Below are 16,677 nucleotides of genomic sequence, written 5' to 3' on the forward strand. Positions count from 1 at the left end.
ATTTGAAGTAGATATTATTTATATAATATAGCCTAATTATATGGATGTGTTTCACAGCAATTATTCAAAGTCATTTAGCTAGTAAGCATCTTTAAAGGTCGCAGGAATGGGTGAATAAAAATACAATTAAAAATAAGTAAACCGGGGGGAAAAATGAGTTGAATAATTTAAATACATCTCTAATATAATGTTCAACAGTTAATGCTGGGGTTAGCTTGTTTAGCTGAGACCGGAAGTTTCTAATTGGCTAATTGGTTTACAATTATCGATCAATAAAATCTTGGAGAATGATTAAAAGAGTACAAAAGCCCTTAAATTGATATCTTTGTTAAAAACATTTACAGTGATTTAGGTAGCCCTTTAATGTCTTGTATTTGTTTTTTCATATTTTTGATTATTATTATTTAATACTCTATCTGTATTTGCTTTTGTTTTCTTTCCTTGACATGTTTCGCTGATGTTGAAAGTGCCTTGACTTTTGTGTGCATAATAAATGTATGTTTGTTGTTCAATTTAAAAACAAACAAAAAAAACCCAACCTGAGACCGGAAGTGATCTCCTGACTACGACTAGCTGTGACGTCACCGCCCCCAATCAACTCCATGGGAGGCCCACCTGTCCTGTCTGCTTTATAATTGGCAACAGTGACGAGGCGTCCCCAGCGCTTCTTCCTCTTACAGGCCTCCGTCGACTCCCGTGCTTAAGTAGCTGCAGTGGCCCAGCAGGACACCCTGTCTCCGGCTGTGACTCATGGCCAGGACCGTGTTCTGCTACTCCAAGCCTCTGCTGGACTTACACAAGGTCAGCTTGGGGGGGAAACATGGCTGACTAACGCAGCCTGGTCAGTTTACACACCCAGCTTTTATTTTCCCAAAAAAGGTATACATTTATCTTATCAACCCTTAAATGTGTTATTATATTTAGGATTGTGTAGTAGTATTGCTGTTTTTGTTTGTTTTATCACAGACACAGTCACCAGCTATTTAAAGTTATGCTAGCTATTGGTATTAACGACCACAAATGGTTCATTTTAAGTGAGTCACTCACTAAAAGGCTTCGACTCCCTTTAGTCAGTGTTAAACATTTAGACCAGGGGTCTAAGAGAGCCATGAAAGCCAAATATTTTAAAATGTATTTCCGTGAGAGCCATATAATATTTTTAACACTGAATACAACTAAATGTGTGCATTTTTAAGTAAGACCAACATTTTTAGAGTAAAATAAGTCTCATATTCTTTTTAATAACATTGTTATTCTGAAGCTAACCAATAATAAATAAAATACTTCTTACCAGTATTACGGCTTCTTGAACAGGTGCGGTAGAAAACGGATGGATGGATGGATTAAAATGCATGAGAATGTTTTATATTTTGAACGTTATTTTTAAAACTGATTACCAGCGGAATTATTCATTGATTTATTGATTGATTGAGACTTTTATTAGTAGGTTGCACAGGGAAGTACATATTCCGTACAATTGACCACTAAATGGTAACACCCGAATAAGTTTTTCAACTTGTTTAAGTCGGGGTCCACTTAAATTGATTCATGATACAGATATATACTATCATATATACTATCATCATAATACAGTCATCACACAAGATAATCACATTGAATTATTTACATTATTTACAGTCAGGGGTGTGGAGGGGGTGGGGGGTAGGATATGGACAGCAAGTAGTGGACATATAGAGAGAGAGAGAGATTAACACTTACATTACTTATCGTGTTAAGCAATGTCAGCTAAGATTTATCTGAGAGCCAGATGCAGTCATCAAAAGAGGCTCGAGAGCCATAGGTTCCCTACCCCTGATTTAGACACTTACAAATGCACACAACAAATGACAGCTTATGTAAATTGATAAGTGTAGAAATACCAAATCAAATACAAAAAAATCACACTAAATCATCATAGCTGGTACCAAAAAAGCGAGGTCAGTGACTCAAGTTTGATTGATTGATTGAGACTTTTATTAGTAGATTGCACAGTACAGTACATATTTCGTACAATTGACCACTAAATGGTAATACCCGAATAAGTTTTTCAACTTGTTTAAGTCGGGGTCCACGTTAATCAATTCATGGTCATGTCAAGTCATGTACTTGTTTCCTGTGAGTCAGTGAACCAATTCAAATTAATTGTTTGAATGTGTTGGTGTGAGGGATGATCCTCAACTTGAATCCATTTGCAAGTTCAAATGAATCATCTGAGTCTACCGTGTGTTTAGGGTGGGTCAGCTAATTGTACGGAATATGTACTGTACTGTGCAATCTACTAATAAAAGTTTCAATCAATCAAGGGTCTGGCGGTAGTGCTTTTGGAGAGTTTGTAATCTTGAATCAGTGAGCCTGTTAAAATGAGTTGAGTTCGGTGTTTTTGTGTGATAGGGTTCTCACAATACCAGAATTTCTTATGAAAACATACAATATTTTTCTTGATATTCTCTCAACATGGTGGTGGGGTGCCATAATATAATTTGTAGCAAAACAGGCTAGTAAGGATAAAACTTATTGAAAGTAGTGCTATCAAATGATTACAAAAATAAATAAATCAGATTCACACACTTTTGAATTTGAATGAAACGGGTTATTCGCTTGCATATTTTAAATCAACTTTAAAAAATCCACAATATTTGGACATAAATGCAATTTTATTGTCAGAATGTAAACCAAGTACATTTTTTAACTATTTGAATTGGATACATGTCATATATTTGCTCAACTTGGTAACATTTTTATCTAAAGTCCAGTCAGGGTATAGCAACCTGTGCTGCCTTTCAGGTAAATGAGCATGTACGGTCAAAATGTGATTAATCTGCGTATGTACATAATAAATGCAATAACTTTTTGTGATTATTCACATGAGTTTACCTGCATTTTTGACAGACCTAATTTAAATACAAATCTTTGTTAATTTAGTAATAATGAAATGCCTAATTTTATTCATTACATGTTTGCTGTTTTTTTCCCCACAATATTTTATATCTACAATGTGCCACCGGGCCATAAAAAAAAAAGCCACATCCCACAAATGTCCCCTGGGCAGTAACAAGCTAGATGTATCTAAGCTGCAAAGCTTTAACTACATTTTCCAGTAGCTTGGTGGTAGCTTAGCTACTTAAAAAAAAAAAAAAAAAAAAAGAAAAAAAAAAAAGTAGATTTTCCTGTAGCTTAGCTACTTTTAGACCCATGTTGCGAGGTAGCTTACATCAAAGCTACCAAGAGAGAAAATGGACTGCGAATCCAGGCCAAAAGAAAAATGGAGAAAATACAATGACCTGGATGAATGGAAACCTCTATACATACGGAGAAAATTGATTGGTTGGTGTTTGTATGATGAGTTACAATTGGCTAAGGTTAGGGCGAAACATTACACACTGGCCAATCAGAGGCCAAAACTAGTATGCAAAATCACAAGTCACACACTCGTGTCACATGAAGACGAGGGGGTTGGAGACTGAGGGATGCTTCAAGCTGATGACTCAAAAAACAAAGAAACAGACTTGAAAATGGCAGAGGAATTCTCTCCTGCAGATTAGATTTTTCCTTTAGTAATGAAGATGACGTGCAGGAAACCCACAATAATGCAGGTCCTTGGCTATATTTAGACAAATGTATGCGTTTGGAGAAAACAATGTCCTAAACTTTAGTTTTTAGTTGTTTACTCTGTAAACCAAAATCATATCTGCTCTTTTCATCGAAGAACACACTAACATTACCAACTGTTCCCAAACACACAAGTCATTGGGTCACCATTACAGGGTCCATTTGTACACTCAGTTAGCCAAACATTTATATTATACCTGTGGGCCCATAGATAGAAATGCTGTTGAATGAAGTTTTTAAGTAGCAAGCTACTTTTGCCATGTAGCTTATAGTGTAGCGTGCTACAATTCTCGGGATAGCTTCCCCTGTAGCTTAGCTACATTTATTTGAGAATAACTTGTAGCTTAGCTCACGAAATTTTCCAAATAGCTTGCCCATCACTGCCCCTGGGCCTCATTTTGAACACCACAGGTTATTACACCAGAAAGCCAAAGTGTTGCCAAATGACAATGTCTCTATGCTGTCTCTTCTTGGCACTTATGGAAGTGGTAAAGGTTGTATTGCAACAAACTTCTGAATGTTTTCTCCACAAATGGCATGCAGTAGTAACACACACTGCTAGGCATAAAATAAATAAATTAACAGGAAAGTTATTTTTTGTAAAACGGGCGTTTGACGACGACTCCTTGCTGTATACACCATCCACGCCAACACGCCGTGAGAACTTACAAAATAAAGTACAATACAGTACATCAGACTTTGATTTAACATCAAACACTCAAATAAATGTAATTACAAAAATACAATACCTCGTTGGCTGCTTGTAACGAAAATAGGTTATAATAATCACTTGCTTGAGGTTTTACACAAATCATCGAATACATTTAAAGCTTTCGAGAAGCTGAAGACAACGTGCTCGAGCACCCTCCCCTCTTGCATGTTCTGCCTTGTTTACTGTCCGTGGGGTCGCAACATCACAACAATCGTTCCGCTTTGCGACACTAATACAATATATTTATATTTTGCTCTGGAGATTTTACAATCACACATTTTCTAATATTTTATAACTCTGCATCATTGACTTATTTATTAATATTTATTTATTTATGACACATATTTAAAGCATGCAAACTCTCAGCAACAGCTACACGGATCTCTGCTCTCGTTGGCACGGCACATACTTTGCTTTTCATGACCGCGTGTATTTGATTACCGGAGAAATGCATTTCACTTTAACGCTTTTCACTTTTATTGCTTACAGTACATCGCTAAATGCCACCACAGGTCCCTTCTGCTAAATCTTATTCTCTAGCAGAGCAGGTTATGCGTATGTATGACGTGTACTGCCACAGTTCCATTATAATTTGATTATGAGCAAGTGCGAAATGGGAGCGCCAAATCTGCATTTGTAGCAGGCTGACACACAAATATATTTTTCGAAACAGCAGGCGTTTTTCAGCGCTGACTACTCAGTTCTCACACGGCTCTCCGAGGAAAGTGTTGCATCGTCTTTGGTACCAACGATACTGAAAAAAGCAAATATCTATGTATTTTTTCTGTGTTGCTATTGACTTGATATCAATACTTTTGACAATCCTACATATGTCGAACTCCTCTTGTTAGTAGCCAGTAGAAGACTTGTAGAATCTAGCGTTAATGAGATCTCTGGCTCAGTGTTTCAGAAAATTTTGGAAAAATCAACTCTATTAACAAATCGCCCATTTACTCATGTACTGTACCCTCTAACATCTTGAAATTATATTATTTTTCAAAGATGATCATGCTATCCAGTAGTGAGGTATTTGAAAATAATGAACAATGGTTTTGTCATTGATCCTGCAGGCGGAGGAGAGGCAAGCCCTTTCAAGATCTTGGGCAACTACTTGTGGGTCCACCAATTGCTGGCAGCTCATGGAAATGTCAGAGTCCAGGGTGGTCCCTGTGAAAAGGGATCCCGAACACACATGGGTACACATGCTTGACCTTTCAATCCATACTAGTGCTAAATAATTTGTATTACAGTCACATCCTCCATGGGAAATATGTTCCAGGGTCAAAACGTCTCGTCTTTAAAAAAAATAATAAACCGAGCAATGTTTATAAATAACATTATGAATAGAGATGTCCGATAATGGCTTTTTTGCCGATATTCCGATATTGTCCAACTCTTAATTACCGATTACGATATCAACCGATACCGATATATACGGTCGTGAAATTAACACATTATTATGCCTAATTTTGTTGTGATGCCACACTGGATGCATTAAACAAAGTAACAAGGATTTCCAAAATAAGAGAACTTCAACTCAAGTTATGGAAAAAAGTGCCAACATGGCACTGCCATATTTATTATTGAAGTCGCAAAGTGCATTTTTTTTAACATGCCTCAAAACAGCTACAAAAACATTGAAGGTACACAGCTTCAGTCCAAAGTATACTAGAGTAATAAAGTAAACAATAACATAGTCCTCTAGTGCAAGCCTGCCTGGTATACTGTATAACAGGAAATTATAAACTGGGCTCAATCTGCCCTGCGCTAACGTATTTGTATGAGTAACACAAATGTGCTGCAAGCTAGTGGTGAGTGCATGAAGTGGCCTATCAGTCAGCCAGAGCTTCTGAAATGCTGCGTTAAGACAGGGCACCTCCGTTCACTGCAAACTGCAAAGTGTGCGCCATGCAGGGCAGACTAGCCACACCAAACTCCATCGTAGCTTTTGCCATACTACGTGCGTTGTCCCTGACCACATGAGCTTTCACCCTGGGGTGGTTTTTGTTGTATTTTTGGTTTTTTTCGGTGGAGTTTTTAAGCGACAACTGTGTGGTACTACTTTTTTTCTGTGTTTGTTTCATCCATCTTCTGCTTGTATTCATCGTGTATCTCCTTATGATTCTTCAAGAGGTGGGAGATCAACTTGCTCGTATTAAAGGAAGACGTTTTGGTTCCTCCTCGCATGACCAACTTTTTGCAGTCATTGCAAATTGCCAGTTTTTTATCAGTCAGACACACTTTAAAATAATCCCAAACCATAGACATGGTGTCGTTAGTCAGTCACCGAGCGAGCTGGCTTGTTAGCCACGGCTACAGCACCGGCAACAACACACTCTTGTTGTTGTTATGCTCCGCTCGCGGCGGTTTGATGAGGTCATCAAGCGTCGCCAGTGAACCTCATGCTGCAGTCGTCAACTCCTGTGTTGTGTGTGGGAGAGGGGAGGGGCTGCTGACTGGAAGACGCATCTGCTCTGTACTTCTCCCTACGTCCGTGTTTTACCGGTTATGTACCGCTCCGTACAGCGGCGTTTTAAAAAGTCATTAATTTTACTTTTTGATACCGATAATTTCCGATATTACATTTTAAAGCATTTATAGCCCGATAATTGGCCGGAATATTATCGGACATCTCTATTTATGAACCATGATGAAAATGTAAACGCTATCAAGCTATTAGCTTAAGTTTACTCTACTACCTGTTTTTAGCACAGGATGTCATTATCTCAAAAGAGCAACAGCGTCTTTGAAGCTTGGACATACTCCGCTGGCAGCATCATCCATGCCAAAGGTCTTAAAAATTAATTAATACAGTGTGCCTTGCAACGAAGTGCTCATGATTTTATTTTTTGTATGGTCCTTTGGTTCCTGTGTAGCAGGTGGATGTCTGGAGGAGCTTTGCCCTCGCAGCCTGCATGGTTTACACAGCCTGCAGGCACTCATGCCCAGTCTGCTGCGCCATGAAGTGGAGATGGCCCTTGAGAAGCTAGACCTCATAAGGGACCGGACATATGCCTGGGAAATGTTCCTGGACATGATGGTGAGGGGGGGCTTCAGTTTCCTTTCCTCTCTTGCCAAATTGCTTCTTTGTGTGGGGTTTCTTTCATATCTAAGTAGTGTGTTTCTAGACCTGCTCCATGTGTTGAGTACCTTATCTTCAGCTCACGTATGTTGTAAATTGGCGGAATATAGAAAACATTTTTTTTCTTTTTGTGCCTGCAGAGAAGTCAGGCATGGAACTCATTGCCCAAATTTGAGCTGCCGCTACACTTTACCGACACTACCCGTGCCGTCCTGGTTGATTGGCTTATTCAAGTCCATGTAAGTTTTTGGATACACAGTATCACACTAAACTGAGTACACACATTTCAGCAACTGTTTTTTATTATTTTAAAGTGGACCTGCACTTTTGTAAGACAAGAACACGCCTTTTTTTTTTTTAATTTTTTTTTTTTTAAACCATTCTTATTTGTAAAATACGGCAAGTACGAGGTGGCCAACAAAGCAAATGGGAGTCATCTATTGCGCCCATAAAGCTCCCTAAGAAAACATCTAAAAACTATATTTACATCTCGTGACCTAAATATTACCCAAGTGTTGGCAATATTATTTTAAGTGCTAATGCCAAGGAACTACTTTTATTGGCGCCGTGATCAGAGAGGTAACTAGCTTATGCAGCTCTTGACATACTGAGCCGGTGAGCTGCTGCATCGCCTTTGAGTTGGTAAGTTAATTCTAGATCAGTGATGCCCAAATTTTGCCCGTCAGATCATTTCGTTTGGCCCGCCAAAGGCTGGCTACCAAATGTAATACTTATTCATACCGACCTCTTTTTAGCTGCACAATCATTGATGGCAAGGCTACACTGTAAAAAATTCAGTAGAATTTGCGGTGAAAATCTATTTTCATTAAATTTTTCCATTTACAGTATTCCAATGTAAAAACATTGATGTAGCTCTTACAGCAAAAAAGCAGTGAGTCAATTTTGCAGTAAAATTAACAGTGGTACTGTTTTACAATTTCTAGCAATGCACTGTAACAAAAACTATTGTGGATTTTTCTGTAAAAAAATAAAAAGGCAGCTGAGTCACCAGAATTTAACCGTAAAAATAACGATTGTACAGTTTTTTTCAATTTCCAGTAATTTGGTGGAAAAACTTAAAATCCTGATATTTATTTATTTACAGGTTAACTAGTTGCCATCAACTTCAACTAAACCTGACAATCTCTACTACAGGGGTACCCACAATTTTTTTGCAGGCGAGCTACTTTTTAATTGACCAAGTCGAGGGGATCTACCTCAGTGGCCTAGAGTTAGTGTCCGCCCTGAGATGGGTAGGTCGTGAGTTAAAACCCCGGCCGAGTCATACCAAATACTATAAAAATGGGACCCATTACCTCCCTGCTTGGCACTCAGCATCAAGGGTTGGAATTGATGGTTAAATCACCAAAATGATTCCCGAGCACGGCCACTGCTGCTGCCCACTTCTCCCCTCACCTCCCAGGGGGTGAACAAGGGGATGGGTCAAATGCAGAACAAATTTCACCACACCTAGTGTGTGTGTGTGTGTGACTATCATTGGTACTTTAACTTAACTTGTATAGAATTTTTATTTATGAAATATGTTTTTGTAAACAAGTTAAAGGTGTTTAATGATAATACAAACATATAGATTTCTTTCTTTCATGAAGACAAGAATATAAGTTGGTGTATTACCTGAGTCTGATGACTTGCATTGATTGGAATCAGACAGTAGTGCTGATAATGTCCACATTTTCAAATGGAGGAGAAAAAACGTCCTCCTTTCTCTCCAATATCACATGCAAGTGGTTAGTTATTGGCATCTTATTTGTCCAGCTTCCATACTCCTTTTTATACACTTTACAAGATATACACGGGCGGCGAACTCCGTAGCTTGCTAGCTTGTGCACGCCAGCTTTCTGAGACTCTTATTTTGTTAGCGCAGGCAGGATGAAGCAGCGCTATTATTGTGAAGACAGGAACTGTGCAGTCGGTCTTTAGAGTTTTGACTGCAGGTACGGCGCGGGAGTCTGTTGAAATAAAGTGTTTCTCGCTTTCCTGTCGGTCATTTTTCTTAATGAGTTCGCAGCAGCCAGCGTCATCTCACAAGACCCTCTGGTGCCATGAATGTCAATCAAGTGACGAAAGTGACTTCTTAATGAAGATTGTCGATCGATAATTTTTAGGTCTATTTTTTCTAATGCCTGTCTGGCGATCGACTGACACATCCTCCATGATCGACCGGTAGCTCTACTGCCTTTTATGTATGGCGTATAAGGCTAAATTCCTCACTTGAGTGCATTTGCATGGTACACATTGCTGTTTGGTCTACTGACCATTGGCACATATTCACTTTAGTTCTTGAAGGCAAAAGGTTTTGGCACCGCTTTTCTAAATTTTGAATAATGCCTCACTTGTATAGTAGAAGTGTGTGGCCATAAACCGAGAAGTTGGTCATTTTCGACATTCAACTTGGATTGTGAGAGATGATAGTTTGCGCCCACCTTTTTTTTTTTTTCTACATTCGTGAGATTAATTCTTCATCTAAACGAGGATATGAACGAACATTCCATTAGTCGGCATCCAAGTGAAAATATTGTACAGTAAATGATAGGGGTATGGGAAAAAATCGATTCGAATTCGAATCGCGATTCTCACGTTGTGCGATTCAGAATCGATTCTCATTTTTAAATCGATTTTGAAAATTTTTTTTTATAATTATTTTTTTTTAAATTAATCAATCCAACAAAACAATACACAGCAATACCATAACAATGCAATCCAATTCCAAAACCAAACCCGACCCAGCAACACTCAGAACTGCAATAAACAGAGCAATTGAGAGGAGACACAAACATGACAAAGAACCAAAAGTAGTGAAACAAAAATGAATATTAACAACAGTATCAATATTAGTTACAATTTCAACATAGCAGTGATTAAAAATCCCACAATAGTGTCACAGTGGCTTACACTTGCATCGCACCTCATAAGCTTGACAACACACTGTGTCCAATATTTTCACAAAGATAAAATAAGTCATATTTTTGGTTCATTTAATAGTTAAAACAAATTTACATTTTTGCAATCAGTTGATAAAACATTGTCCTTTACAATTATAAAAGCTTTTTACAAAAATCTACTACTCTGCTTGCATGTCAGCAGACTGGGGTAGATCCTGCTGAAATCCTATGTATTGAATGAATAGAGAATCCTTTTGAATCTTGGCAAAAATCTTAGCCACACGATTATCAAATGTAATAGGAAAATTAATTCATACTGACCAAACTGGCTTCATGGAAGGTCAACAATCTTCAGACAATACAAGGAAATTGTTTAATGTTATTTACTATGCTAGAAGTCTCCCTTATCCCACAGCAGTATGTACTGTTGATGCGGAGAAGGCATTCGACCGCATAAACTGGTCATTTATGTTTTGCACATTACGTAAATTTGGATTTGGAGATAATTTTATACAATGGATTAAGATGCTTAATACAAGGCCCATGGCATCAGTCAAAACCAATAATCATATTTCAGAACCTTTTTTGTTAAAAAGAGTAAAACAGGGATGTCCTGCATCTGGATTATTATTTAATTTGGTTATTGAACCCTTAGCTGCAAAAATAAGAAGTGAAAATAATATTCATGGGATAAAAATTGTCTCTCAGGATAATAAGCTATTGATGTATTGTGACGACATAATTCTTTACCTGTCACATGTTAACCCCTCTCTACACTATATCAATAATGTCATCACTGAATATGGCTGTTTATCAGGGTATAAAGTCAATTGGGACAAATGTGAAATATTACCACTTAACACTGCAAGAAATCACAAGTTCAGAACTCCAAAATTGGGTTTGGTTTTGAAATTGTATTGCATTTTTATGGTATTGTTGTGTATTGTTTTCATTTAAAAAAATAAATAAATAAAAAAAAAAAAAATCGTTTTTGAATCGAAAATTGTGTTGAATTGAACAAAATCGATTTTGAATCGAATCGTGACCCCAAGAATCGATTCTGAATCGAGTCGTGGGACACCCAAAGATTCCCAGCCCTAGTAAATGATTTATGTTTGTAATTTTTGTTTAGCACTTAGCATTAGTGCAATTTACTCAATCTATGTAAGCTTCTAAAACTCAGGCTAAGGTTCTGGATCATCATTTGTCCCAAAGTAGTCGTTGGCTCTCATGAAGTATGCCATTAGTAGTGGTAGTTAAAGTAAAAGGCGACTGTTGTGTTGTGCCTGTTACTACATTACATATTGTGTATATAGCGTATTTTCTGGACTAAAGATCGCACCGGGATATAATCCGGACCCACTACATTTTTGAAGAAAATATTTTTCATATATAAGCCGCAGAAATATTTGTTGCATTTATTTACACAGTGAGGTTCTGTAAATGTTTACCTACCTTTTTATATGTAGTAAGGTAACGGTCTTGCCGACAGTCCAGCATGGTGTTTCTAGCACTATGGTCTGAGGCTGCATTAGTGCTGCAGGCACATAGGGAGCTGCGGTTCATTGTGGAGATAATTACAACGTAGACTGAGTGTAAGACCATGACCCGGTGTCCTGATACTTGTTTGTGTATGAAATGTTCCATGTCAACTGTGTAAATTTCCCATCAGGAGATCATGCATTTCCAGGAAGAGACTCTCTATCTGGCTATCCATCTCCTCAATTGCTCCCTGCATCTACTCAAGGTGACCACAGCCAACCTGCAGCTCCTAGGCATGGTCTGCCTCTTCCTGGCCGCAAAGAAAGAGGAGTCTCTCCTCCCTGAGGTATGCTGACTCAGGCCTCCTCTCCCACGGGAGCTCATTTGACCCTCACCTGCCTGTGCCCCGTTCAGGTTTCTGGACTTTGCTACCTGATGGACCACGCCTACACCAAGCATCAGCTGCTCCGTATGGAACGAAAAGTCTTAAGCGGGCTTAAATTTAAATTGTCTTACTGTCCGCCTTTGCATTTCCTCCTCCTGCTCGCCTCCATTGCACGCTGCAGCGCTCAGGTGACGACCTTGTCGAGCTTAAATCTTTTTATTATTTTATTTCCCTTTTTAATTGTGCTACAGAAGTTATTTGTTGGCATCAGTTTGCTGATCCAGCTTAAGAAATTACTCTTACTTGCATTAGGGCCAAATGGTGCAGAAACACACTAAAGCCAGCAGATGGTGCTTTTTTAGTAGTGAAGTGAATTATATTTATATAGCGCTTTTCTCTAGTTATTTAAAGCGCTTTACATAGTGAAACCCATTACCTAAATTACATTTTTGAACCAGTGTGGGTGGCACTGGGAGCAAGTGGATGAAGTGTAGGGATGATGTCCGAAAACCGGTTCTCCCGATGCTTCGATAAGAAAAGAACCGATTCCATGGATTCAAATCCCTTTTTGAGAACCGGCTCCAGTTATCGAAGCCACTATACCGTATTTTCACGACCACAGGGTGCACCGTATTAAAAGGTGCTGTTCTCAGTTACGGGTGCTATTTCTGGATTTAATGCATAAATAAGGCGAAACGTATTTTTGGGAGCAGGCATGGTTAAACATACGCTATCTTAAAACATACGCTAGCATGCATGGACGCTGTTTTAAAAAGGCAGCAGGAGCAAAGCTGAGTTCGGTTGTACCTTATTGAAGTGTTTATCAATGTACTCACATTATTTTTTGATCAATCCTCATCTACAAATCCATCAAAGTCCTCATCTTCTGTGTCTGAAATGAACAGCTGGGCAAGTTCTCCATCAAACACGCCAGATTCCCTCTCCTCATTTTCAAAGTCAGTCTCGTTGCTGTGGGGCTCCTCGGAAAAGATGCCGGCTTTTGCGAAAGCTCGAACAGTGCAAGCAGACACGTTAGCTCCACGATCCATTCACAAATTATGGCGTAACTCGCCCGACGCTGCCTCCCAATTTTCGTGAAGCTGTGTTCGTCTGTCATCCATCGCTCCCATGACGCTCACAACTTCACTTTGAACGTCCTGTTTACATCCATGCCCAGCGGTTGGAGTTCCTTCGTCATGCCTTAATGATGACTCCAGGTGGAAACTTTTCTTTCGGCAGCGTCTTCCCCTTAAATCACCATAGGGGGCAGTTTCTGTCCATTAGCATAGCAAGCTAGCACAACAGTAAAAGCGGACTTCTCTTGCCCCGTTGTGCGTATGGATTCGCTACCGTGCTGGTCCCCTTCTTCACAGTGTGCTTCACCGGGATGTCGAAAGTGAGCGGCACCTCGTCCATGTTGGGGATGAGTGTGTCTGCAATTTTTTAAAATTTACAATGCACATAGCAGCACTATATGCTCACTGGGGGTGTGCCTTTAGCGTCCTCTCTCACCCTTTAAAGTTTGCATGCTGTCCTCAGTCACGTCCACCTTTCCTTCATATAAACAGCGTGCTGGCCCAGTCACATAACATCTACGGCTTTTGGAACTCAGTGCACACACAAGATGCACACACACACACACACACAACAACCTATCTGGATTTGATAAGGAATCTGTTCGATAAGAGGATTCGATAATGACCTCGACATCGATAATTTCTTAACGAACATCATCCCTAGTGAAGTGTCTTGCCCAAGGACACAACAGCTGTGACTAGGATGGCGGAAGTGGGGATCGAACCCAGAACCTTCAGGTTGCTAGCACGGCTGCTCTACCAACCGAACTATGCTGCCCCCTAACATTATCAACCCCCCAAACCCCAAGACTGGAGTGGAACTGTATTGTTCCATGAGAACAAGGCTAAACATACAAACCCCGTTTCCATATGAGTTGGGAAATTGTGTTAGATGTAAATATAAACAGAATACAATCATTTGCAAATCCTTTTCAACCCATATTCAATTGAATGCACTACAAAGACAAGATATTTGATGTTCAAACTCACAAACTTTTTTTTTTTGTGCAAATAATTAACTTAGAATTTCATGGCTACAACACGTGCCAAAGTAGTTGGGAAAGGGCATGTTCCCCACTGTTACATGGCCTTTCCTTTTAACAATACTCGGTAAACGTTTGGGAACTGAGGAGACACATTTTTTAAGCTTCTCAGGTGGAATTCTTTCCCATTCTTGCTTGATGTACAGCTTAAGTTGTTCCAACAGTCCGGGGGTCTCAATTGTGGTATTTTAGGCTTCATAATGCGCCACACATTTTCAATGGGAGACAGGTCTGGACTACAGGCAGGCCAGTCTAGTACCCGCACTCTTTTACTATGAAGCCACGTTGATGTAACACGTGGCTTGGCATTGTTTTGCTGAAATAAGCAGGGGAGTCCATGGTAACGTTGCTTGTATGGCAACATATGTTGCTCCAAAACCTGTATGTACCTTTCAGCATTAATGGCGCTTTCACAGATGTGTAAGTTACCCATGTCTTGGGCACTAATACACCCCCATACCATCACAGATGCTGGCTTTTCAACTTTGCTCCTATGACAATCCGGATGGTTCTTTTCCTCTTTGGTCTGGAGGACACAACGTCCACAGTTTCTAAAAACAATTTGAAATGTGGACTCGTCAGACCACAGAACACTTTTCCACTTTGTATCAGTCCATCTTAGATGAGCTCAGGCCCAGCGAAGCCGACGCCGTTTCTGGGTGTTGATAAACTGTTTTCGCCTTGCATAGGAGAGTTTTAACTTTCACTTACAGATGTAGCGACCAACTGTAGTTACTGACTGTGGGTTTCTGAAGTGTTCCTGAGCCCATGTGGTGATATCCTTTACACACTGTCGCTTGTTGATGCAGTACAGCCTGAGGGATCGAAGGTCACGGGCTTAGCTGCTTACGTGCAGTGATTTCTCCAGATTCTCTGAACCCTTTGATATTACGGACCGTAGATGGTGAAATCCCTAAATTCCTTGCAATAGCTGGTTGAGAAAGGTTTTTCTTAAACTGTTCAACAATTTGCTCACCCATTTGTTGACAAAGTGGTGACCCTCGCCCCATCCTTGTTTGTGAATGACTAAGCATTTCATGGAATCTACTTTTACACCCAATCATGGCACCCACCTGTTCCCAGTTCACCTGTGGGGTGTTCCAAATAAGTGTTTGATGAGCATTCCTCAACTTTATCAGTATTTATTGCCACCTTTCCCAACTTCTTTGTCACGTGTTGCTGGCATCAAATTCTAAAGTTAATGATTATTTGCACAAAAAAAAGTTTATCAGTTTGAACATCAAATATGTTGTCTTTGTAGCATATTCAACTGAATATGGGTTGAAAAGGATTTGCAAATCATTGTATTCCGTTTATATTTACATCTAACACCATTTCCCAACTCATATGGAAACGGGGTTCGTACTTGGCATTATTAGTGTTACATGTATATTTTATTAGAGGCAGCCCAAGTGTCACTGAGGTTGTATTTCACAATGTGATGTCTCATCGCTTACGTCGTCTGTGCCAGCAGATGGTGTGGCTGGCTCGCTATCTGCTGGAGCTGTCGCTGTTCGAGGGCCAGTGTGTGACGTTTTTGCCTGTGCAGCTGGCGGGGGCGGCGCTCTGCTTGGCCCGCCAAGTCCTGCAGGAGCCTTCGACACCAGAAGGGGAGGCCGCCTGGTGTTTGGCCTCCAGTATCCATGTCGGCAGGTGTGAGATTAGGAAATATTATTTACAATTTGTCACAACCGTCACTTATTCTGTTTTTTTCCCCCCTCAGTGAGACCATCTTGTTAAGGATCATGCAAATCCTTGCCGGTGCAGCTGCTAAAGCACACACCCAAGACACCTGCACTACTTTTATTAAATTCTCCTCCCCGGAAACCATGCACGTCAGCAGACACCCTGGTCTCAAGAACGCATCTGCTCTATTTGGCATTTGCACTTAATTTGTGTGTCCTGATACTCCATAACAATGACATGAGGGGCTGACTCTGTTAAAGCGGGTATTGCAGAGGGGAGGAAGAAGTGTGAATAATAATAATATATGATGGCAAAACTTGTACCAGCTGGTTTTATGATCTTATTTTGCAGCTGATTTAGAAAATATTTCAATTGTATCGGTGTGTTGTGGATAGGCTTTAAAAATGTATTCAAGTTTTAATGTAAAAATAAAGTGTCTGCTGCAAAGTATGATTTTAATTACTAGCTCTTCATGGAATTCTGACCACAAAACCATAACTACAGTTGCCCCAAAGTTGTGTACAGTTTACTTGAGGTTTTTTTTTTGCGTGCTCCACGTTTGGCTCGTAATTTCCTATTGTGCTGTATATTTGAAAAGTCAATAAAGGTACACAACGGTAATTGCGCAAATATCCTAGATTTCTGTGTCATCTGTCTCTAAAAGCAACCATTTTAAAGATAAATGTATTTGGTGTAAAA

At 39.6% G+C, this 16,677-nt stretch overlaps 1 protein-coding gene across 3 annotated transcripts; it reads left to right on the forward strand.

Annotated features, from left to right (window-relative positions):
• The first annotated feature begins 618 nt into the window (after positions 1–618).
• ccnp (cyclin P) lies at positions 619–16,610 on the forward strand. 3 transcript variants are annotated; one of them, XM_062060031.1, is made up of 9 exons: positions 621–801; positions 5,392–5,517; positions 7,031–7,112; positions 7,201–7,361; positions 7,544–7,642; positions 11,979–12,134; positions 12,203–12,361; positions 15,767–15,945; positions 16,016–16,610. In XM_062060031.1, the coding sequence occupies exons 1-9, from the start codon at positions 751–753 to the stop codon at positions 16,182–16,184; spliced, it is 1,182 nt and encodes a 393-aa protein (XP_061916015.1). In that variant the 5' UTR covers positions 621–750; the 3' UTR covers positions 16,185–16,610. The 3 variants fall into 3 exon arrangements, with proteins under 3 accessions (XP_061916016.1, XP_061916015.1, XP_061916014.1); XM_062060030.1 differs by having other exon boundaries at positions 622–801; positions 7,198–7,361; XM_062060032.1 differs by lacking the exon at positions 12,203–12,361 and having other exon boundaries at positions 619–801; positions 7,198–7,361.
• Positions 16,611–16,677: the final 67 nt, after the last annotated feature.

This window comes from Entelurus aequoreus, linkage group LG10, assembly GCF_033978785.1.
Source record: "Entelurus aequoreus isolate RoL-2023_Sb linkage group LG10, RoL_Eaeq_v1.1, whole genome shotgun sequence".
NCBI classification, from domain to species: domain Eukaryota; kingdom Metazoa; phylum Chordata; class Actinopteri; order Syngnathiformes; family Syngnathidae; genus Entelurus; species Entelurus aequoreus.